General features: G+C 44.8%; 1 protein-coding gene across 14 annotated transcripts in view; it reads right to left on the reverse strand.

Annotated features, from left to right (window-relative positions):
* Window positions 1-644: 644 nt before the first annotated feature.
* The window catches only part of HMGXB3 (HMG-box containing 3), a 45,573-nt gene continuing 20,975 nt past the window's right edge, over window positions 645-25,242 (reverse strand). For 5 of the 14 annotated variants that reach the window (XM_036424242.2, XM_045576978.1, XM_045576974.1 and 2 more), the window contains 11 exons: window positions 24,560-24,658; window positions 22,885-23,034; window positions 18,952-19,253; window positions 18,322-18,449; window positions 11,909-12,040; window positions 10,993-11,177; window positions 7,520-7,739; window positions 5,844-5,977; window positions 4,717-4,833; window positions 2,956-3,165; window positions 645-2,001 (listed from right to left, as the gene is read on the reverse strand). In XM_036424242.2, coding sequence (XP_036280135.1) covers window positions 1,534-2,001; window positions 2,956-3,165; window positions 4,717-4,833; window positions 5,844-5,977; window positions 7,520-7,739; window positions 10,993-11,177; window positions 11,909-12,040; window positions 18,322-18,449; window positions 18,952-19,253; window positions 22,885-23,034; window positions 24,560-24,658 — 2,145 coding nt within the window. In that variant the 3' untranslated portion in view covers window positions 645-1,533. Of the gene's footprint in view, window positions 2,050-2,955; window positions 3,166-3,196; window positions 3,327-4,716; window positions 4,834-5,843; window positions 5,978-7,519; window positions 7,740-10,992; window positions 11,178-11,908; window positions 12,041-18,321; window positions 18,450-18,951; window positions 19,254-22,884; window positions 23,035-24,559; window positions 24,659-25,242 lie in introns of those variants that run through there. The other 9 variants (XM_045576980.1, XM_045576975.1, XM_045576977.1 and 6 more) reach the window with 9 other exon arrangements.

Here is a 25,242-nt window from a genome sequence, read left to right on the forward strand (position 1 = left end):
CTTAACCTTAGTCCCATTTCCAGGAATCCCTTCCCCACCCTCTCCCGTCTCCATGGAAATAGACTGGTTTCGCACCTATGACATCCCCAGGAACTGTCCCAATACTGAGAAAACAAGGCTCCTGGGCCTTAGAGTGGATGGACCGCCCCCCCCCCCCCCCCCCCCCAACCAAGTGGAACAGCAAGAGCAGACAGCCGCTCAGACTCCTCGGAGCAGGGAGGCTCCTCTGTAAGAATCTAACTTACAAGCTAGCCTCTGCCATCCGGTCTTCTTCCCACAGCCCCATCCCACCCTGGATCTGGTACTGCTGCAATGAGCCAGTTGGCAGCTAAAGTTTGGGGCGTTCTGCCCAGTCCCCCGTCCTCCTGAGCTGGAAGACGGGCGACCCGTGTGGCTGGCCACACCAAGCAAGCAGCACGCACTTCCCCAAGTTGACTCATCATAACTAACGGTCACGCCGCGGGATGCCGCCGTCAGCATTAAACTAACAGCATTAACACAGCTGGCCTCTGGTTCTCTGCCTCATGGGGGACTGCGGACGCCCTGGGCCCTCTACCATCCCTTCTTCATGTCAGGTGACCAGCTCAGCACTCCAAAGCTGAACCACTGTGCAACCCACAATGAGCATGAAACTGACTCTTGTTTCACCAAAACCAGATAATTTAATAAACTTTATCCTTGCTGGGGAAAGAGGGAGGGGGAAAAAGCCACCTATTCCACTCCTCTCAATAAATTAAATAACACATGGCCAATTCCCGTGCCCTAAGCAAACCCCGGGCACTTGAGCCAGTCCCGCTATTTCCTTACAGCCCATCTGCTTCCCCTTCACAGAAGGGAGTTTTTCCTGCTGTTGCCAGGTGATGTCATGCCACGGCCACATCCCCTCTGTGGTGAGGGTCCAGTGACCAGGGAAAAGGAGGAAGAGGACCCTCTTCCTCAAAGCTCGGGAAGAGGACAGTCCTGGAAGAGAGCTGTGGCTGTTTCTCCCTCCTCTGTCCCCCAGTCTGGGTGCAGGAAAAGTAGGAAGGAAGTGCGTGCGTCCTTCCTTGGGAGAGCCCAAAGGAGTTCCTAGGGCTAAGGAGGCCCCCAAGGCCCTGAGTCAAAGGCAACAGGCTAAGGAGCTCACGAGGCTGTGGAGCAGGAAACAGCATTCCCAGAGGCGGGAAGGGCCACCTTAGCAACCTGCCCACCTAGCGCCCAACTCTGCCTTGGCCCATCCTGCGACCGAGGCCTGACCCGCAGCAGGCCCCAGGCAGCCTCCCCTCAGCCTCCCTTCCCCTGTTGAATATACTATGTCCTCCAAGTGCTTTCTCGGGGCTGTAGCATCCTGGTACCTCTCTCGACCCCAGAAGGTGAGAACCAAGAACCCCAGGCCCCACTGTGCTCAGAAAATGGGAGCTCTTTGGTCAGTGCCAGCATCAGCGGCCCTCCCCACAGGTGAATGCTCCTGCCGGTCCCCTGGATGGATCTGCCTTGGGAAAGGGCATTGCTATGGCTTGAGAGAGATGGTGCAGTCCCTGTACAAAACCTGGCTTATTCTGTCACTGCGGCCACCTCCTCGTCCTCACCCTCCTCCTCCGTCTCCGTCTTGATCTGAGCGACCCCAAGGCGGTAAAGGGTGTCGCGGATGACCACCTCGCCAGGCTGGCAGCTCTGCACGATGTCGTGGATCTGCCGGTTGACAATCTCACGGCTGGTGAGGAAGTCCATGAGGCGGTTGTAGAGGTAATAGTGAGTGGCATTGTCAAAGGCGATGGGCCGCTGGCGGACGCTGTTGGGTTTGCTGTCTGTGATAGAGGCCAGGATAGTTGCGTAGGGTGTCAACTCAGGACACAGGGCCAAAGAGTGGTGCCCAGCACTGGAGTCACCAGGACTGGGCTGTGCACCTGCATGGACGATGCGCCGTGTGGCAGTCTTGGTGACCGGGTGCTGGACAGAGTGCTCGGCCTCCGTCATGTCCACAGTATAATGCTGATCCAGGAGTTCCGGGCAGGACACACTCTAGAAGAGAGATAAGCTGCTCTGACATGAGGGAACGACAGGAGGGACCTGTGTGATGGGTGAGAGTGAAGGCTGTGGGAGGTCATCAGCTCTGTTTAAATCCTCCCGTCAACACATATCATGCCTCCTGGGCAAGTCCCCTCTCCTCCATCTCTGTGCCTCCATTTCCTCATGTGAGAATGGGGACAGTAATCAAAGCAGATGTTGAGTTACCTGAGCTGCTGCTGTTTACTGCAGTGCCTGGTCAACTGAGGCAGGGCTGCAAGGCAGTGGGGAGGGAATGGCTCTCACTGAGGCTCAGACATCTACTGCAGTGTTCAACACAAGCCCCAAGCCAGTGAGCCCCAGGGAACAAGGAAAAGGTGAGTGTGACAATGATGCCCCCTTTCTCCTATTGTCTGTTCTGGGTTCAGCTGGCCTTGGAGGGTACATGCCTCTAGTAAGAGCCATTGCTTCGTACAATGTACCAAAACACAGACATGGGCTCTGTCACGAACATGCTGTGTAACTCTGGACAAGTCTATTTCCCACTCCGGGCCTTACTTCCCCCTTTAATAAAAGGAGAGGGTTGGATTCGGTGTTTTCTAAGCCATTGCGTCTCCATATCATAAAAGACATGCCATGCAGTATATTCATGGTTAAATCCAATTCGGGGTTGATTGGGGCCTTCAGTATATCAAGTGTCCATGATGACTATCAAAGGAGGCAATTTTCTAGGCTTATCAGGAAGGCAACCCTGACCCCTAAGATAACTGTGGCACCTTAAGAGACATGCTGTGGCCACACACACACACAGGGGCTGGTCACTAAAATTTATGGAGTAAATAGTTCCAGAACATCAAGGCAAATACTGATGGAGGAAGAATGCTGGAGAGAAGGACTTACTGAAAAACCTGGGGGGGGGGGACGACATGACCTGCAGAATTTATTCCAGGTCCTCAGAATAAAACTCACCACAGGCGGCTCCATGGGACTAGAGAAACAGCCCTGGTTCCTGCCCCACATCTGATTGGTCAGCTCTGGGTAGCAGAGGTCAGCACAAAGGGCCACCGGTGTGGCCATGTCCACCACATAGACAGGTGGCCAGTGGCGGGAAGAGGCCAGCAGATCCACATGGTCCCGGGCACTCTCGCCCCTCACAAGGTACTTGGAGCCACAGATCACCTACAGGTAGATGGAGGGCACAACACAGAAAGACTGAGTGGAGTCCTCATGGCTTAATCAGGTTTTGTGACTGAAGCCACAGCCATCCTGCCAAAGCCCATAACATCCTGCTTCTGTCTTCCTTCTGTCCCTAAATATGAAGTCGCCAGCTCATCCCTGACCTCCTGAGCAGAGTTGGGAAAGTCCAGTCCTTAGCTGAGGCTTAAAAACTCCCAGGTCATCCGGTCCAACCTCTCCCCCATCCTGCCACCACATCACCCTACCCAGTACACCACCCGGCCTAGTGCTTCCCTAACTGGCTGCATAGCACTGGCAGCTAGAAGCTGGTTAAAAATGAAGTTCCTGGGCTCTATCCCAAAACCAAGGCAGCTGTATTCTAAGCAGCTCCCAACCAGACCCTGATGCAAGATAACACTTCCACTGACAGGGCTCCCAAACCCTCTCCACAGCCAGGCAGCTGTGTGTACACTGGAGCATTCTGCCTCTGCCTCTGCCTCTGCCTCCACCTTCACATCCACCAGACCTGGCTGCCGCCTCCAAGTGATACGGCTCCTACATCACAGCCCTGCGATCTCCAGCTCTCACATGTGTCCCTGTGTTGTCGTGAGATGGCCTCAGGCACATGAACACACTCCTGGGAGCAGGCTCCGCTCTGCCAGGGTGCAGGCATCCAGCGTCTCCCACAGACACAGCTTTGTTGAAGGAGTTGACAACTTGGCTTTTTTTGACAGCCAGGTCGCTCTGCCCACTCACACATCTCAGTGAACTGAAGCTCTGCCAGTACGCGCGTGTGCCCCCCACCGCCACGCCACTCTCCCCCTGCTATGTAGTGCTTGTGCACAGAGTGTTACCCCCTTGTGTTCCTGTGCCCACTCTGTCAAACAACACGAGCTTTCCAGAGTGATCCCAGAGCCTGCCCTTTCCACACCCCCTACAAACAGACAGTGACCTCACACCAAAACCAGGCCATGTTTATCCCATTCCCCATTCAAAACCATTCAGTGGGCCCGTCATTGGTCTCAGAGAAAAAAATCCAAACTGTTGCTCTGGCCTACAAAGCCTTACATGATCTGGTGACCTGGTGACCCCTCAGCCTCCCTTCTCTTGGCTCACTAGGTTTCCCCACTGAGGGTTAGTGGCTGCTCTTCTCTCTGCTGGAACATTCCTTCCTGCACTCGTCACTGGGCTCTCAGTCTTCTCTGGCTGCCGCAAGGACAGGAGGTCCCTCACTGTCACTTCCCTTGTCCAAAGCTGTGGTGACTTTGTTTCCTCACTAAAATGAGGTCCACTAGGAAGGAAAGACATCATTGCTCACCTCTGTACCTTCAGCAGCTAAGGCGGGGCCAGCACACGGCCGGGAGCTCAGTAAAACTCACTGATGATTAACCCCGGCTCCCCGCATGGCCTAAGTGTGGCACCTGACAATCTGGACTTACTCCACAATCTGCCCGTGAGCTCAGTGCCAGCTCCTACGGGACGAGCTGGCTCAGTCAGACGGTGGGCAATGCGCCATGAGCATTCCCCCCAGGCTCCTCCTTGTTACCCTCTTACCTGATGGGGGCACACCTTGTAGATTTTACCCCCTGTGAGATGAGGCGGGGGCTGTCTGCTTCTGGCTCCATTCTGTACAGATTCATAGAGGGCCAACAAGGAGAAGCAGAGCTGGTCCTGGAGAAATCAAGATTAAAAACAGCAGTGAATGCTAAAGGGCCAGGCCTGCGCCCAGCACCACGTCTCCCTTCAATACCCAACGCAAAAGAATCAACCGTCAAGACCGCAGTGGGCCTTGAGCCTTGCCAACCCAATGTCCTCAAGGTAGAGATGAGGACCCCGAGGCCCAGACAGGAGGGTCACAAACAGAGCCAGCCTGGCTGACAGAGCTGCCTCTCTGAGACTTGCATTCCTACTTTTCTAATATTTGAGTCTAAACTTGAAAGAAACATAAAATGTTCAACAGCTTTATCAGTATGAAGGGAAGTAAATAACTTATGAATAAAGCACTCCTACACACACACACACACACACACACAATGAACCATCATAGCACTCACTCTTTAGGAGCCTGGATAGGTGGCAACCAGGCACTGTGCAAAGTGCTTACTTCCTGATAACAATCTCTCGAGGTCGGTATTTTAGTTATTTCCACTTTGCAAAATGAGAAAAACAAAGCTCAGAAATATAAGGTGCTGCCCCGGCTGGCATGGCTCAGTGATTGAGCGTCGACCTATGAACCAGGAGATCATGGTTCGATACCCAGTCAGGGCACATGCCTGGGTTGCAGGCTTGATCCCCAGTGTGGGGTGTGCAGGAAGCAGCCAATGAATGATTCTCTCTCATCACTGATGTTTCAATCTCTCTCCCTCTCTCTTCCTTTAGAAATATATATGAAATATATATATATGATATAAGGTGCTTACCCAAGGTCACACACAGTAGGCAGGAGGCCAGGATGCCCAAGCCCACATTCTGAACCCACTACCATCAATAGATGAACGACCGGAGGGAAAGGCCTCACATGCATGTTACCATCTGACTGCTAATTATCTCCCAGGCCTCCCTGACTGCCAGCACCCTCTGCCTAACACAGGTGCCCAGTCACAGGTGTTCGTATTCCTGGCTAGAAGAATGGACCACCAGCCTGTTCCCAATGTCCCAGTCTACTGCTACCCAACACTCACCTTGGAGTCTTCTGCCCCAAAGGGGATGCCACATTGCCTCAGCAGCTGCTGCAGCTCCTCCTCGCTGTAGGAGCCCATCTCCTCCAGTTTGCAGGTGCCCTCCTGCAGCAGCCTCACCAAGACACTGCCATTGCCTGCAAGAGACAACATGCTGAGGGGAGGGCACTGCCTCAGCCATAGAGGTCACGGGCAGTACCTGATGCGTGAGGATGAGAACAAGGAGGCAAGGCCTACAGTACAGCAAGGATTGGAAGCAGGCTCTGCCCTGGGTGCTGGGAGAGGTGGACTCAAGGCAGATCTTATGACTTCTGCAGAGATCTGAAGTTTCTCAGACTGCTTTGTGCCCATGAACATCTGGGAGATCTGGCAGAGTGCCCTTGCAAAGAACTCCAAAATGGGCCAGCTTTAACCTGTGAAGGTTTTTCAGAATCTCAGGTGCTTACCACAGCCACAGCAACAAGAAGTAGCAACTCCCATTTAAAAATGTTCTCTATACAAGATTCCTGAACCTGCCTCATCAACAGAAATATGTGGGGGCCTTAAAAAAACACTTCCTGCCGAAACCGATTTGGCTCAGTGGATAGAGCCTGCGGACTGAAAGGTCCCGGGTTCGATTCCGGTCAAGGGCATGTACCTTGGTTGCGGGCACATCCCCAGTGAGGGGCGTACAGGAGGCAGCTGATCGATGATTCTTTCTCATCGATGTTTCTCTCTGTCCCTCTCCCTTCCTCTCTGTAAAAAAATCAATAAAATATATATTTTTAAAAATACTAAAAACAAACACTTCCTGGGCCTTGAAGCAGCAAACAGGAGGTCGGCCTCACATCTAATGTTTGAAAACCAGTGGATCACAACATATTAAATACTGAGAAAAATTATTTCAGTGGGTCATATATATTCAGAATTTTAAAAACGAAGTATAATGCACTTGGTAAGGAAAAATACTGTTTTATGAAAGTTTTGCTTTAGTTACAGATACACACACATGTACCTACTTATGAGTATCATGCTGGGTCATGATGCAGAACCTATTTCTTATTGTGAGTTGCAGGTTTTTTTTTAAAGTAGAAGGCTATCCTCTAATTAGATCACTTAATCTTCACAACAGCCCAGGAGATGGGTAACCGTATCATGCTCTGTTTGTCAATGAAGCAACAGAGGCTCAGGGCAATGAAGGGACTTGATGGAGGTCACATGGCTACCAATGCTAAGTGGCAATGCTGGGACTCAAACTCTTGGTGTCAGAAACCTATGCTCTCAACAGCTAGTCCAGGGTGTCTCAATGTATATGCCGCAGGGCATCTGTAAAACTGTCTAAAGGACTGTTTAGAAAGCAGACTCCCTGGCCTCCCCCACCCCCCCACTTATCAGCGAGAACCTTTGGGTTTGGAGCCTTATCAGCATTTCTCGGAGGACTTCCACTGTTCAGCGCAGTGCATCCCTGAAGGCTGACAATGGGCTATGTGAGTCAGTCTTATACAATATGGCTGGCAGCACTTCGAAACTCCACACCATGACTTTCATCTCTAGGAGATGTCACAGGTTGTTTTCTTTCCCGAAGGAGCCCAGGGTGGGCCTGGGCCCGGCTCTGCCATTTGTGCACCTTGCCATGGACAGTGTTCTAGACTCTTGACTGGGCCCTTCCCTGACCCCAGTCAGCCACCAGGTGGCCTTACCAGGTACTGGCTGTACATCCAGGTTTTTGTCTTTCTCAGTGTTGACGACCACAGCTCCTCTCATGAGTGGTGGGAAGAAGGGGGCAATAACAGAGGCATCAAACTTGGTGATAGGGATGCTGGCAGGGAAGGCCACCTGCTCAATCACCTCTGTCTCCATCGTGGCCCAAAAGTCCTCCACGTTTACCTCACTAGAGCCCAAGAACTCAGGCCAGGTGAACTAAAAGGTCAGGATAAAAAAGGTCAAACTGTAGGAGCCACAGAATATTAGCAACACAAAAGCCTACCCTTTTGATACGCTCAGGGCAACCAAGGCTGGGGAGAGGGTTTACAACAGCCATGCACTGCTAGGATGCCCCCAAATCTGACATCTCTGTTACTAACTGTCCTTTGCTACATATAAGCCTGAGGTGTCTGAGTGAGACCACTGGAGCAAGATAGAACAGAATGCAAAGGTCTAGTTCCAAAGCCCATGCCCTTTAATGCCTATATTGGCTGGCAGGAATCATCAGAATAAAATGTAATGATATTCTACCTACTTCCAAGGCCCCGTTGATCTGACCTCCTGCAGAAAGGTCTCCAGGCCTTGCCAGAACACAGCTATCTCCTCTACCTCATGCAGCACTTACTCACCTATTGAAAAAACCTAGTAGTTGAGTTACTCAGTTTTTCTCCTGGTATCCCCCTTATATGGTCCTCAAAGTGTGCCCTAGATCCTATTACTTGGTGCAGTCATTTATGTTACTTATCAATGCTAATACCAGGGCACAGATCTGTATGAACTATATTTATAAGTGTGCACTTTACACAGACTCCCCATGTGCGCAGTTCTCAAAGTATAGCCCCTGGACCAGCAGCAAGAGCATTAAGCACGTGGGAACTTGTTAGGAAGGCAAATTCTCAGGTCCACTCCAGACCTACTAAATCAGAACCCGTGTGGGTAGGGTTGAGCAAGCCCTCCACACTAATAAGACTGAGAGCCACTGTCCAACGTAATTCCTATGTCCACTAATCCTGAGGATTACTGCTCTACAAAAGACATCTATCTCCCCATCTTCCTCCCCTTTCCTTCCCCACCTCACAGGGCACGAGCACATGCTGCGAGTACATGACAGTCTCCACCATAATTTCCTAAGGAACTGAACCCACCCTCTTCATCAACAAGGGACAGGAAATGCCAACTAATATGCTGTGTGAGCAACTGACATGGCTGCTGTCCAGAGGGTCCTCCTCTATAAAGTCCCTGAGGGAAGGGGCCAGCCCGGCAGTGTCCTCATAGACAATTGCATATTTAAGTTTTGTTAGTAACTATCCCATTTTCCCCACAGACACCACACCGCTATACAAAAGGAAGAAAATAAAGTAAGCTCTAGTCTCTAGAAGAAATAACCAATGCCATGGAAGAGAAGACTCATGCACACTGAGAATGAAGGGAAGGCTTGAAGAAAGAGCTCTGGTAGGACTAAGAGCCGTGAGCTTCGTGGGAAAGGGGGCTTCTGTCTATTCTGGAAACCTCTGCAGGCCAATGTGATTAGAAAAATCAGAGCTCAGAGACCCAGGAGGTACAGGTGAGCATGGCAGTCTTTACGAACTCAGACTCTGGAGTCAGACATCCAGAATGAGGCCAAGTCCCAGCACCTCTTCCTGTCTGTATGAGCGTGGGCAAGACCCTCTGGGCTTCATTCCCTTCATCTCCACAAACCTCACAGAATTAGGGTGAGAAGTCAGTATATATTAAAGCACAGAGTAAGAACTTGGCATATGTAATAAAATGCTCAATAAATCGTAGCTGCATTATTGTTAATATTATGATTAGGTAAACAGATTTGAATGAGATCACACACAGAAGCAAAAATTTTTTTCCATTCATTTTATCAACACTTAGAAACCTCCGGCATGCAGTATACTTGTTTTCATATGTCTTATTATATTATATACTACCGTTCTTCAAGTATAAATACTTGATCAACATATGAATTTTTTTAAATGGGAAGAAAAAGAGAATATGAACTAAATCTCAAATATATGCAGCTCGACAGGCTAAAGCTTTTCTCGGAAGAGCCACACCTCCCCTGGTGGTGAACAGGCAGAGCTACAAGCCTGGTGCCTTAAGAGTCACTTCCTGTTCCAGTCTTCGGGTCAGAGTTCAGAGATGGAAACTCAGAACATCTATGAACTCAATAGCAACTATGTGCAGACTCAGACTAACGGCACATGATTGTGGGAAAGAGCTAATCAAACTATGGGATTTTTTAAACCCTTGTACTAGGTTAAGGAAGATTCTCTATTATTTCCAATTTGCTAGGAGATTTATCATAAACAGGTGTTGAACATTGAAAGCCTCTTTTACATCTATTAAAATAACCATATGGCTTTTCTCCTTTAATCTGTTAAGGAGTGAATTACATTAGTGTATTTTCTAATATCGAAGCAATCTTGCTTTCCTGGAATAAACTTAGTCACAATGGATTACTTTATTTGTTGTTAAAGTTGATTTGCTATTATCTTATTCAAGACTTCAACATCTATATTCATGAGTATAATCAGTTCCAATTTTTTCTATTATAGTAAACATCTGGTTTTGCTTTAAGGTTATATGGCCTTATACAATAAGTTGTATATTTGCTGTTCTTCTATTATTGGAATCACAGGTTTCTTGGATATTTGTTAGAATATGCAAACTTATCTGTGTTTGGTGTTAGGTTCTTAATTAAAAAATGTTCACACAAAGATAATAGATCAGATCAGATCCTCAAAACCCTTAAGAGACTCTCATTTCCCCCAGAGCATATTCTTAAAATGGCCCACACGACCCCACACAGAGGCCAGCCTCCTGAACCTCACTTCTACCACTTTCTCCATGGCCACACACGCCAGCAGCCTTGCTGTTGTCCTTAGTGTTCCTCAACCATGCCCCGCAAACCCACCTTAGACCCTTCCTGCTCCCTCTGCCTGGAATGTCCCCCCCCAGAGGAGAACACAGGCTCCAATCTCTATTCAAACACCCTGCTATCAGAGAAGCCGTCCTCGACTACTCTATATAAAAGAGGAATTCCCTTTCCCACCACACCCTGGCTTCACTGTTACCACATTTCTTGTAATTTATTCTTTATAATATAGGCATGTACTTTATTATTATAATAAATTGTTAATGTTTTCTTCCGTTTTACCCAAACCAGAAGATGAGCTCCATGAGCACAGAAACTCTGTGGGGTTTTTTTTAACTGCCATTTCCCAAGTGTCTAAAAAGTGTACCTAGTTCATGTGATAAACTTGTTGAATGATAACAAATGCCTCTATTTCCATCTGACCTTCCTTAGATGAAAACCTGGGCAGTGCCAGGAAAAAGCCACTCTTCTCACACAGGACAGGACTGGAGTCATCTGTCCCTGGGGACATACATCATGCAGGAGGTGGCAGCAAAGTGTGAGGATAGTTCTAAAGGCTAACCCCGGTGACAGAGAGACACTTACCTCCACACTCCTCAGTGCCAGCACGTTTTCTTCACTCCTCTGGGCCAGTTCCACTTTGGGGGCCACACCACAGATGCCACAGATCATGTCATTGTAGTCTCTGACAGTGAGGCACTCAAAAGCCCAATAGCCATTGCATAGCAGCTCTTGCAGCTGGCTTAGCTCCTCTGAGGCCAGCGTCTTCTCTGGAAGAAGAGCAAGAGCTCTCTGAGTAGGTCACCGAAAGAGACCCCGAGGCCACTGGGGATGAGCTAATGGCCAGCAAGAATAGCAATTCTGCGATGGCTTCTCTTGCAGAACACACAAGAGTACTAACCACCCTAAGGGTCAAGCACCCTGGCCTTCAAGTGCTCAGGTGCAACCTGGAGGGCAATTCCAATCAGTTATGTCTGCCTGTACTAAGCACCTACTAGGCACTAGACCATGTGCAGAGCTTCAAATTTTCTCATTTAACTCATGTCTTTCTGAACGAGGAGCTATTATTTTCCTCATTTTATAACTGGAGAAACTGAGGCACAGAGAAAATAACTTGGTTAAAATCACAGTGCCACTAGTGGCAGAGCCAAGGCTCAAACATAAGCCTGCCTGTCTGGCTCTAGTACCTTTGATCTAATACCTCACAGCAGGAAAAATGCAGAACTGGAATCTGTAAGAACGGATGGGATGGGATGGGATGGGATGGGGAAAGCACAAACAGAAATAATTTCTAATAGTAAGGAGGATGGTACCTCAGCATGAGCCTTGGGACCTCCAGAAACTGTGTATTCAAAATGAGTCTGATTAACATGCAGTTGGGCCAAGTTTACCTATGACCAAAGGACAAACTCTTTGGATGACTCTTTCAACCCAAGCCCATCACTGAAAATCCCCAGGGAGCTTAGCCCTAACCTTGGGAAAGGAGGGAGCCAACCTTTACCTGCCTGCTCCTGCACGGACTTCAGCACAGCACTGACAGACACCCTGGGGTCCTCTCCCAGCTTGATCTGGTTTCGGATTGCAAAGAGCAAGTCCAGGCTCACTAGCACCTTGTTCCCCACATTGAAGAGACCTGAAGGTTAAGAAAAGGCAGCAGGGAAACTCACTATAACATCATCCACAATGACAAAAAACTGGGAACCAAAAGCCCAGTCAAGGAACAGTTAAATAAACTATGGTGCAGTTTATAAAATAGCAAATTCTGCATCATTACAAAGAATATGGTAGACCTAAATGCTATGACATGCTGTTGTCTATGATACATTAAATGAAAAAAGCAAATAGTAAAATAACACAAGAAAAAAAAAAGAAGCATTTTCCTACCAACCAGTTCAGTCCTCACAACCTCGCACAGCTGCACGGTAGGGAAAGACCAGGAGTATCTTTTAGCCCAGGGGTGTGTAGAGAATGTGAAACAGTAAAAAACCACCCAAATTTTTGTTAAAAGACTCAGAGAAATTTAAATGTAGTCAGTTTAAGACAAATAAAAGAGGGTGATTTTACATTTGCACAATACATAGTGCACAAAAGCATATTATGGAATATGTGCTCGTATAAGGAATGGGGAAAGTATTACTCATGTCTCCTTTCACCCCCTTTCTAAGCATGATACATTGTGAAGCCATAAAGATCAAAACAATGATTACATAAAAATTAAAACAAAAAACAAAAAGCAAAAAAAAAAAAAAAATCACAATTTTAAAGACAACAGATAATGAGGAATCTCAGAGGGAAAGTGAGGGGTGGGAAGGGTGGGAGGGTGGGAAAGCAGATGGGTGGGAGGTAATCAATCAAAGACCTTGTATGCATATAATATACAATAGGGTGCTGAAGGCCTAGGGTGGGGGCGAGAGAGAGGGGGAGCTGGGCTGGAGGGGGTCAATGGGGGGAAAAGAGGGCATGTGTAATACTTTCAACAATAAAGATTAAAAAATAATAATAAAGTTAGGCTTGCACCAATTAAAATAAAAAAGGAATAATTAATAAACTGAGGAAGAGTTCTGTCAACAAAATAACCCAAAACAGAATGAAAATATTCACAAAAGAAAGTCATGGAGAAAACAGAAAACACATAAAAGACAATCTTCTTAGTAATCAAAGAAATTAAGAAATTATATACCAGCTTTTACCTATTAAATTGATAAAAATTTAAAAACTGCAATATAATAATCTATAAAAAGTTACTACAAAAAATACTTAGGTATAAATCTGCCTTGGCTGGTTTGGCTCAGTGGATAGAGCATTGGCCTATGAACTGAAGGGTCTCAGGTTTGTTTCTGGTTGAGGGCACATGCCTGAGTTGCAGGCTTGGTCCCCAGTGGGGGGCATGCAGGAGGCAGTTCATTGGTAATTCTCATAATTGATGTTTCTATCTCTCTCTCCCTCTCCCTTCCTCTCTGAAGTCAATAAAAATATATTTAAAAAAATAAATCTAACAAAATGTGTAGACCTATAAGCTGAAAAGTATAAAACAATAATAAAAGAAATAAAAGAAAACCCAATAAAACAGAGAGACAAGTCATGGTCATAAATAGGACAATTTAATATTTTTTAAGCATGTCAAACTTCCCCAAATTGATGTACAGATTCAATATAATCCCAATTAAAATTCCACCAAGATTCTGTAGATACTAACAAGCTAATTCTTAACTTTATATTGAAACTAGAGGCCCAGTGCAGGAATTTTGTGCACGGAGGAGGGGAGTCCCTCAGGGGATATCCTACTGACGGCTTAGGCCCACTCCCGAGTCTGGCCTCCCTCTGCAGGAGGCAACAGGGCTAATCCGGGGAAGGCGACACCCTCATCACCCCATTGCTGCTGCCACTGCTGGCTGCCCCAGCTGCCAAGATGTTTTCATCAACACGAATACAGTCCCTTCACCACAAAAAAAAAAAAAAAAAAAAAAAAAAAAAAAGACAACTTTCTTTAGGCATTTTCAAGATGTCTCTTTCATATTTTCTTTTCTTTTTTTTTTTAATCCTCACCTTACGATTGTTTTCCATTGATTTTTAGAGAGCGTGGGAGAGAGGGAAAGACAGAAACATCAATGTGAGAGGGTCACTTAGATTGGTTGCCTCCTGCATGAGCCCTGACCTGTGCCCCAGCCAGGGAGGATCTTGCAACCTAGGTACATGCCCTTGATCAGAATCAAACCTGAACCCTCTGGTCGGCAGGCCAAGGATTATCCACTGGGCCAAACTGGCTAGGGCAGGATATGACATTTCTTAGCCCCTCCAGCAGTGGACCTTCATTTTTTCCCTCCAGGAGTGAGGTGAAAAAACCCTAGATCACCTTCTTGGGTTCTTATTATGCAATTACCAAGAACACTGCAAGTGGTGTATCGGGAGCTTAGCCAATGAGCAGTCAGAAAAGGTGTTCACATGCAGAGGTGGGACTGCTGGCACACCCTGGCTGATAGGCCCTGCTCCCTGCAGGCCTGTGCCACTCATAGCTTGCCTCACCACACAGCAGTCCCCTCCCACCCACTTGCGCATGCAGCCTCCTATTGAGTGTTTGTGACTGTTATGGTGTCCTGGCTAATTTGCATTATATATATATATATCTCCAAAGCAATTCAGGTAAGGTTAAAAGACTCACACTACCTAATTATAAGATTTGCTATAAAGTTATACTAATTAAGAGAGTGTGATAGGGACAAAGAATCCTACCTAATAAAAGAGAAACATGCAAATTGACCATACCTTCGCTATGCTCACAAGCCACGCCCACCAGCAAATCAGGGCAAGTATGCAAATTAACCCAACCAAGATGGTGGTTAATTTGCATATCCAGGCCAGAGCAAAGACTGAAGACAGCATAAAGAAGTCAAGTGCTACAGAAGGGAGTGAAGCTGTGAAGAAGCAAGCAAGCGGGGCGGGGGAGAAGGGCGGGGTGGTGGAGAAGGGAGGGAAGCAGGCAGGGTGGCAACCACAGCAGGAAGCCTGGCTGCAGGAATATTCCTGCAACCAGCCTCTAGTCTATAATAATAAAAGGGTAATATGCTAATTAGACTGGGTTAACTGGCCATCTTCTGGACATCCAACTTCCTTCTGGACAAAGCCATGGTGGTTGAGGGCTAAGGCAGAGGCAGTTAGGGGTGAGATCAGGCAAGAGGTTAGGGGCAAGATCAGATTGGCACGGGTTAGGGGCGATCAGACCAGCAGGGGAGAATAGTTGGGGGTGACTAGGCCGACGGGAGGGCCGTTAGGGGCATTAGGCAGGCAGGTAAGTGATTAGGAGCCAGTCCTAGATTGTGAGAGAGATGTCCAACTGCTGGTTTAGGTCCAACTGCTGGTTTAGGACATCCCCCAAAAAGTCCCAAATTCAAGAGAGTGCAGGCCAGGCTGAGAGACACCCCTTCCCATGCACAAATTTCATGCACCAAGCCTCTACTAAACAACATAAAGAAATGGAACAGAATAGAATGCATAAATAGACCCATATGTATATGATGAGTTGATTTCAACAAATAAATGAAGGACTACTTTTCAACAAATGGTGATATTGGAGATCCACATGCCAAAACAAAAAATGAACTTGATCTCAGACTCACACTTCTTACAAAAATTAATTCACAGGCCTAAATGTAAACCACAAAATTATAAAACTATTAGAAGAAAACAAAGTATTTTTGACTCTCACCCAGGTAAAGAAACCTTAGATAGAACATCAAAAACAGGTTTCTATCCCTGGCCTGGTGGCTCAGTTGGTTGGAGCATCGTCCTGTGCACGAAAGGAGTGCAGGTTCAATTCCTGGTCAGGGCACAAACTTATGATGTGGGTTCCATCCCCAGTCAGGATGCATACAGGAGGCAACTGACGGATGTTTCTCTCTCTCCCTTCCTCTCTCTTTCAAATCCCTAAAAGAAAAAATTGATCAGACAAAATAAAAATTTTGATGAGTTGGCCTTTATCATAATTAAGAATGTCTGTGAAATATTCTATTAAGAGAATGAAGAGAAGCTAAAGATCCTAAGAAAATAACTGTAAATCACTTATCTGGCAAAGGACTTGTATCCAGAATATACAAAGAACTCTCAAAACTAAACAGGAAGAAAATGAACAACCCAATTCAATGGGCTAAAGATCAAAAAGATACTTTACCAAAGAACAAATACAAATGGCAAATAAAACCCATGAAAATCTGATGAACATTAGTCATCAAGTCAATTCAAATTAAAACCACAATGAAATACCAGTCACATACCTATTAGAATGGTTAAAATACAAAAACAAACAAAAAATAGACAATATCAAGTGCTGGCAAGTGGAGCAAACCAGAATTCTCAACCATAGTTGGAGCACATGCAAAATGGTACATACATGTAATCAAATAAATGGTTTGGAAAGTTCTTATAAAATTAAACATACATTTACCATAAAGCCCAGCAATAATCTGACTCCTAGGTATTTATCAAAAAGAAATGAAAATTTATGTTCACACAAAAGCCTGCCCATGATTGTTTATTGCAGCTCTATTCATAACTGCCAAAACTGGTAACAATCCAAATGTCCTTCAATTGCAATGAGTGAACAGATAAACAAATTGTGGTACTGCTTACAATGCAAAACTACTCAACAATTAAAAGGAAAAAAAACTATTGACACATTAAAAAATATGAGTAACTAAAAGGCCTTATGCTTCATAATCAGACTAGAAATTCTATGTTCTATGGTCCTATGATTGAGTTTATGACATTCTGGAAAGATGAAACTATAGAGATGAAGAGCATATCAAATGGTTGCTAGATGTTAGGAGTAAAGAATGGGCTTGATCACAAAGAGAAAGTAGAAGATAGTATTCTGAGATGATGAAACTGTTCTATACACTGAGTGGGCAGATAAGTATGATCTCTGACACATAATAATCTGGCCACTCAGTGTATATCCTATATAATAAAAGGCTAATATGCAAATTGTCCCCGGCCAACTGCCTATGTCCCATCCCCTTGGTCAAACTGGCAGGACCCCACTTATGCATGAATTCATGCACTGGGCCTCTAATACACACATACACACACACACACACACACACAGAGATTGGGGTGGCAATTATACAACTCAATGCATTTTTCAGGACTCATAACTATACACTCATAACTATATAATAACGAAGTAAATTTTACTATGTATAAATTTTAAAATAAAGTTAAAATTAGAAATATGTACATATACATATATATACACACACACACATATATATATACACATATGTATATATACACATATACAATAAATATACATATAAGGTACTACTTACTGGCCTAGACAGAATGCAGGGAAATGGCATTCTATTAATTGTGGGCAAGAGCATAAAATAGTACAAACTCAATCTGGCAATGCAAGACACTGAAAGCATGAATTCAAAATGAGGCACCATATGGTTGTGAGGACAGAATAACAAATACTTTTTAATCTTCAGCACCCAATTCTACACATAAAACTGAAGATTCAAATTATCACAATGGTTGGTACATAATGAATATTCAATAAATGTTTGATGCTGATGAACAGAGAGGAAATGAGTGAATATGTAGCAATTTCACTTTTGAGCATTTGCCCTAGGGAAATAAGGCTGTGTACACAAGATTTAATTATAAAGAGGACTTTAAGTTGGAGTGCCACTTCTTTAAAATGGCCATGTATTTCTCTACTTCCTCGCACAAGAAGATGCCAATGATATACTGCTAAATTTTAAAAAGCACATTCCAAAGCAACATCCAGCACAACCACATTTTTGTTGGAAGAAAAGCTATAAACCTATAAATCCTTCCACACTTTCTTATATTCTGCAGTGATGAATAACAAACCTGGGGTTAGAGGGCATAATGTTAAGAGTTTATCTCACAGTAGTATTAATAATGATTTTCAGTTTCCTCTTTCTACTTGTTGGCATTTTCCAGTTTTTCTATAATCACGATCTATTATTTAAAAAGTAATTTTGCTTAAAGATCCTGAGCTCGGTTGCGTGGCTCAGTTGTTGAGCATCGACCTATGAACTGGGAGGTCATGGTTCAATTCTCAGTCAGGGCACATGCCTGGGTTATGGGCTTGGTCCCCAATACGGGGTGTGCAGGAGGAAGCAGATCAATGATTCTCTCTCATCACTGATGTTTCTATCTCTCTCTCTCCATCTCCCATACTCTCTCTTAAATCAATAAAAATATATTTTTAAAAAAATCCTGGATAATCCTAACACTTTACGAGGTACATGTATACTGGGGCTGAGACATCCAGGAGGAAAAATCCCCATCTGAGAGAAGGTCTAGGGCTCACAGGACCAGAGTCTGACCCCAGGGGCTGTTCTCAAACCTGCTTTGGGGGCCACTGCGGGAAGAAAGGCTGGCACCCACCTGTATAGATGTCCATGAAGCTATGCAGGGCCAGACAGTGGGGATTCAGACACATCTTCACCTGGGCAGTCACCACCTGCAGCCGGTTGGCTGTCAAAAGCCAGCACTCTTGGGGCCCAGCTGGGGAACTAGTACCCAAAACATCACCAACAAAAACAGAATATCAACCTCTTAATCATTAATCAGTCTCCAAGACTCAGTGACGAATAGCAAAATTCTCAAGGCTTTACTGCAATAGGAAAATGAAGGTGCTAGAGCTTGTCACCCAAGTTTTTTTAGGTGAGTGTTCCACTTTGTTGAAACCTGGTCTGTGGAATCATCCTCAAATTTACTATAATTCTCAATTTGTTACCCAATTTAACTAATCCCACTGAACTCCCAAATCCAAGCATTATGCTGAGCAGTCCAGATGTTAACTAAATCTTAAATTGGTGACAATAACTTTTAGGCATTTTTCAATGAATAGATGACTAATTATTAATTAGCAATTGGAAAAGTAAAGGAAACCTAAGAAACACAGAGAATAACATATTCAAAGGTTACAGCTTGAACGTTGTTTGAGGAAAGAAAGTTGTACAGGCCAAGTGAGATGGGGCAGTTAGGAGCAGAAAATGTAAAAAGGCTGCTTACTTTTGTTCCCCTTTAAATAATGGGCTGCTACAGAGAAGGCACTGCGTGGATGGAGACTCATAATAATTTGACCAAGAGGTTTGCTCGATGGTGACTGTCTCCTCACTGACGCTGGACAGAATGAGTCGAGAGCTGTTGAGTTCGTGAATCAAGGCAAAGACCTCGGTCAGCTCAGACTCATTCTCAGGAATCTGCAGGACTTTGCGAAGCAGCTGCAACGTGGACTGGCGTTGGATCTCCCTCTGGGCCGCGCTCAGGGGCTCTGTGACACTCAGCACATCTGGGAGTGCTGAGCTTGCCTCCTGGGAAGAGAGTGGATTGATCACCAAGCACCCAGGGCAAGAAGAGCCAGCTGTGGGCTACATCAGGAGAGCTGTGAGTGGCAGAGGGATGGGCGATAACAGAGAAGTGGGAAACCTAGGTTCCTAACCAGCTCAGCTAATAACTCACTTGTGACTTATGGCAGGAGTTTTCTCCCTCTGGCACTCAGTTTCTCTATCAATAAAATGAGAAGACTATACACAATACACCTCTTAGTAAAGGTTTCAAGTGTCAGCTCACATTCACCAGGTAGGGGATTTGGAGGATAACAGACCTGGTCTTCAGTTCTGCTTATGCTACTTAACAACTGTATGTGTGTGACCCAAAGCAAATGACTTAATCTTTCTAAGCTTTAATTTCCTTGTGAAATGGAGGACCAAAATACTAATAATCTCCTAGAGTAGTTGTACGGAGTAAAGATGATATTGTAAATAAAGCCTGGGATGCAATGAAAATACTACAAATGGTAGTTTTCATATATAAACAAATATCCATAGTAAAGTATCTATCTATATATATAAAAGACTAAGCGACCATTTGACCAGTAGCTATGACATGCACTGACCACCAGGAGGCAGACGCTCAATGCACAGGCATGTAAACATGAAACAGACTGATGAATCTCAGAGGAAGGAAATAGGGGGAGGCCAGGAAGAAATTTACCAAAGGTCTCATGTCCATACTAGAGGCCAGGTGCAGAGGTCCCTTGGCCTGGTTTGTGGAGATCGGGCAGAATCCATGCGCCGGCCTCTGACATCTCCCAAGGGGTCCTGGATTGCCAGAGGGCGCAGTCCAGGCCGAGGGACCCCACCAGTGCACGAATCCGTGAATGGGGCTTCTATTTTATCTTTAATGCTTTGTGGCTTCTAGGTATAAGAGGACTTTATATACTAATCAGAGGCTTCCAGGAACAAGGTTCTGAAATGTTCATTAGGTTCCTTCTGCCAATGCAGCCTGAATATTCCCTTCTCCGTGCTCCCAGAGACCATTCCTTTATTGCAGAATGCACCTTCTCACAGCTGGTAAACTACTGTCTCCCCTCTTAAGTGAGTATAGGGTCCCTGCTTATTTACTAAGTCTCAATACCTGCATGAGGCCAGAGTACACAAAAGATACTAATTTATAGTTGCTGTACATAGTATACATTGCTTTATAGAAGTTATGTGTTTAATAAAAAAAGCTTTCTATTAACTCTACATCCTATAACAACTCATCTCACTGTCTTTAATAGTTTGGTTCCTTATCTTTCGCCTGCAGTAGAGCATAAGCTCCTTAAGCGAAGGGACTATGTCCTACTCAGCTTTGTATGTCCAAAAGCCTGACCAGTGGTAGGTATTCAGTATATGAAATGCCTGAAAGAATAAAGAAGAGCTGAGTAACACTAGAAATGCGTTGCCCTGGGAAGTGTGTGTTCCCCGTATTCACTATGTTGAACCACAGGCTGGTCTATAAGTTGGCTATCCTTTGATACTATCAAAGAATACTATCCTTTGGCTCTGAGCCACAGTTGGAAGGTGGAAAGGAATGAGAACTGTTCCAGCCAAAGATGTTGCAATCTTAATTACAGCTCAAGAAAAATTGCATAGGAAATGTATGGCTGTCAGGAGGTTCCAAAGAGCAATACACACCAAGTTCCTAAGTTTCTGATCTATGTTTTATGTTGTGGAAAACCATGACATTTATTTCTCCTAAAATTAAGGATATTGGAAGATAAGGGAATGGCTGAAGATGAGGGTTCTTGGTATAGTCAACTAATCAAAGACAGAAGAACATAAATGAGAGTGGAATTTGACATAAACTGGCAAGAGGTCCCTAGACAATTCCTGCCTGACCTGGAAAGTGACCTCATCATCCAAGACCTAGAGACCAACACCCACTTCCATGCTGCAAACCAATAATTATAGAAAGGAATGTTCAGAGCATCTACCCACACAGGATGCAATTCCATCCCATAGTTACTGATCAATACATTATTGTATTGTGAATGCAAGCTCCAGGGTTAGAAGGTACGAGGGAAACAGATATACTTGGCCTAAAGGAGATTCTAGTCTCACGATGAATTAAAAAAGGGAGTCAAGACAAGGTGTGATGCTAATGAAGAGGAACAAGTAAACACAGAGAGAATTTGGGAAGAAAGCTCACTGCCAGCAGAGGGCACCAGTGGAACAGCAGAATGTGATGGAAACTGTGGAGCCATTTACATGCTATTTTCTAATTACTAAAATACTATAAATACATGCTTGATGCTCAATTCTGAGTCTTCTCTAGGGCTCATGGCCCTGAGAATAAAATGCCCAAATCTAATACACTTTGCCACCTTACTTTATTGATGGGGAAAACAAAAGCTTCCAGCTCAGGGTCTATTGGTTCCTAGTCCCAGTGTTTTTTTTCCACTAAGCCATGAATGTTCACAGACTTTAGTTCCACTTCCCTTTCTCACAAAGATGGTAACCTCAGAATACCACCTCAAGCACAGAAACAGACCTAGAGACAAGGGGATGAGACTCGCCTGCTAGAAAGGCCCCTCCCCATATGCAAAGAAACCTTGAAGCCTGAAACAACTCTACCCACTTCTCAGTTCTATCCATACAGGCATCCCTCCTCACCTAACCTTCTCCTGGGCCTCTCTCTGACTCAAGGACATTCAGTGGGACCCCAGGACTAAAAGACACCCTGCCCAGTCTAGCATTAAAGATCTTCTATGATAGGGCCCTGACGTGCCTTTCAAGGCTATTTTCATACTCCTCCCCATACACCCTCTCTTCTGGCCAAGTGAACACCCACCAACTCTCTGTCTCTTCACTTTTGCTCAACCTTGTCCGTGAGTACAGCATGCATTCCCCTTCCATCCAAATCCTGCCCATTTTGCAAGACCCAGCTTAGATGTGGAGTGGCCAGGCTCCCATTCAGACCCTGACCATGTGTCATCCTTCCCCTGCAAGGCAGATCAGTTGACATTCCTCTAATTACTCTCAACCTAGTCATTCTATTTGCTGCCAAAGATGTTGTCACTTTCTGTTCACTTAAGAAAACTCACATATGGAAATTCACAAGACCTCTGAAAAAGCCCATTTTTCTCCTGGTTCTAATAATAAAAAGCAAGCCCTAAGGATACCACGTGTTTTATTACTCATATCCTTTGATTCAACTTCAGAGAGTAGGTTTGCTAACAAGGCTGCTAGAAGTAAAGCTCTGTGATTAGCCAAAGCTCTGCAAGGAATGTAAGAGGCAGCATCTAATCCAGTCTTGGAGTTGGCATTCTCTAATTACTAAAATACTAGTAACAGGCCCTCTATCAGACCTCAGAGCTAAAAGAATGTAATCTTTCCATCTCTTCTTCTGAATCCTATTTAAGGCCTGTGTTACCATTCTCTTTGGTTCATGGGGCCAGAAGAGTTTGAGATCAAGGTACCTGGTCAATCCCCTCACCCAGGCAATGGTAAGGAGGTCTGCAGAGAAGGCACCTGCTCAGGTTCAGAACCTGTACCCTGTTCCCCGCTCTGGTGCTCTAGGTACTACCATGTACTAAGGAATCCTTTTATTTCTACCAAAATAGTTTCATTAACAGAGCCCAACCCAAGGCCAAGGGATGTGTTTGGGGAAGGAACTCACGAGAGCCTTGGTGGTTTTCTCAGTCCGGTCTCTGGCAAGGTTAAAACCACAACTGGGGCAAATCCGTGGTTTATGCCGGTTGGTGTAGACATAACTACAAGAGGGATTCTTGCACTTTCCCCGGCCTCTTGATGTAGCCAGGCCCAAATCCTAAAAAAGTAAGACCAATGTTCAATTCTTAAAAAATTGGACAGAGCCAAGAACCAGGATGATCAGCTATCAATAAATCAGAGAAGAAAGTGGCAAATGCAAACCCAGATTTCGACTAATTTCCAAAGAGACTTAAAGCAAGATCCCTTTTCTGCAGTTTCCCATTTACTCTTAACACAGCCTGTATAATTTGGTCAAGTCCTTCTCCTGCTGTCAAATAAGTGAGTTGACTCTCAAAGGTCAGAGATTTGAATGCCTCCAAGGCTCAGGCAACTAGCAAAATGAAGCAGGCCTGTTCTAATGAAGTATAAGAGACTGTGGTGTACTAAAGACTTCCAGCCCTTCCTAAATACAAATTGTAATTTCTAAAATACTGAAACTAAAAGCTCTAGCATTTAGTCTCCTATGACGAGATGCTGTCTAATCAGTCAAGAGAGGGTCAGTCCTGGGCAGTTTTCACCAGATGGTAACCAGAGTGGCCAACTGTAGCCAAAGGGAGGGGGTGATGAGAATATGCATGGCATGCAGAAGGTAGTAATTAAGCCTTTGGAAAAAGAAAACCGAGATCTCAGCGTAAGAGACACATTCTTCTTTAAGATCAGGCCAGACTAGTACTAACCTACCATCCTGTGCTGTTTTGTTTACTACTGAACCCCCAGTACAAAGCCTGGCACAGAGCAGGTGCTCAATATACCTTTTTTTGAGTAAACGACTCTGTATCTGGTAAGAATTTATAAAAATGTAGCTCCTCTATCAAAAGCTATGTATCTTACTCAACTTAGCCAGAGAACCTATCAAAGGTATTTGGCTGGTTGACATTGTAAGGATCAACAAAATTAGAGAATGTTAAGAGCAAGAGAAACCAACGCAGCATGTTAGAGACAATAAAAACTGAGGACCAGAGAAGGAAAGAGCCTTGCCTAAGATGAGAGAGCATGCTAGCAGCAGAGCCAGATCCACTTCTGGACTAGGAATTTTAGACATCAAGTGTTTATTCCACTGTTCCACAATGCTTACCCTCCAAAATAATGACCCCAAAGTCACAAACCTGTGTTATGTTAAAAATAAAAGAGAGGGAAAGGAAAAATCTTGGTGGGAAATGCCAGGCTAAACAAAATAAGTAGTTTTACTAAAGTACTTTTCAAACCCTTTGAAATACTAGGATTGACTGTGATTCTATTTTGGGGAGGAAGAATACATTTCCCAAACTTGTATATGGAACACACTTTTGAGGCTAAAAGGTCCAAAGACTGCTGAGTGCTAAACTGAACCAGATTCTCATCTCCAACTACTTTCAGTGAAATACCCTGATCTCAGCTTTATAGATCTCTCCTGGAAAAACAATTCTAGCTGATTCGCCCAGGAGCTATTATTTGTATTAGTGACAGGGCTTCAGAATCAATGATCTATCCCTGACCCTCTTTTCACTCTTGACTACCACTACTCCTACCCACCAGACTTCTACTCACCCTAAACCACAAAATCAAACCACCTCTGGGTTAACCCACCTCCTGGCTGCACTTACCAGTGTGACAGTGCAGCTGTACTTATATGGAGGAAACATATCAGGCTTGACTTCTACAACTTTCAACTGAGATGTCCTGTTGGCTGAACCATTTGGTAGCTGTGGATCAGAACAAATTATTTAGTGTGTCTGAACCTCAAACTCCTGAGGTTCTGTGTTTGAAAACAGCTTGAGGAAATAGTTCCCAAGGAAATTTGCAGGGCCACACTCCAAATGAGCAGGTTCAAAGACTGCCACACTCTTCTGTGCAGCTTCTAACACTGCACATTAGGAACACTATACATCAGATTTACAAATACTATCAAGTGAAAAAAGCATATAATAGCTATGTGGTTGAATAATGTTGGCAAAGAAAGAAATCTGAAGGATTATTCACTAAAGTACTGGGGGTGAGAGAATATCATGATTGTTTCCCTTTTACCACTATCTATGAAATGTCAAATGTTCTATACTGAATGTAGATGCTACTTATGTAATTAAAAAAGAAAAGATAAAAAAAAAAAATTCTAAATTGAAAGTATTTTGTAATACTGAAATTAAGTTGATTTACAGAACAAAACAATTTCATGTATTTAAAGTTTAAGACTAGAAAAAGGACTTATTTTAACAAATAACAATTTTTTTAAACCAAAGAAAGCTATTTACAGAGAAGACTAGAAGTTTACAAAGTAAAGGGACGAATC

The sequence above is a fragment of the Pipistrellus kuhlii genome, unplaced genomic scaffold (assembly GCF_014108245.1).
Source record: "Pipistrellus kuhlii isolate mPipKuh1 unplaced genomic scaffold, mPipKuh1.p scaffold_m20_p_8, whole genome shotgun sequence".
Classification (NCBI taxonomy): Eukaryota; Metazoa; Chordata; class Mammalia; order Chiroptera; family Vespertilionidae; genus Pipistrellus; species Pipistrellus kuhlii.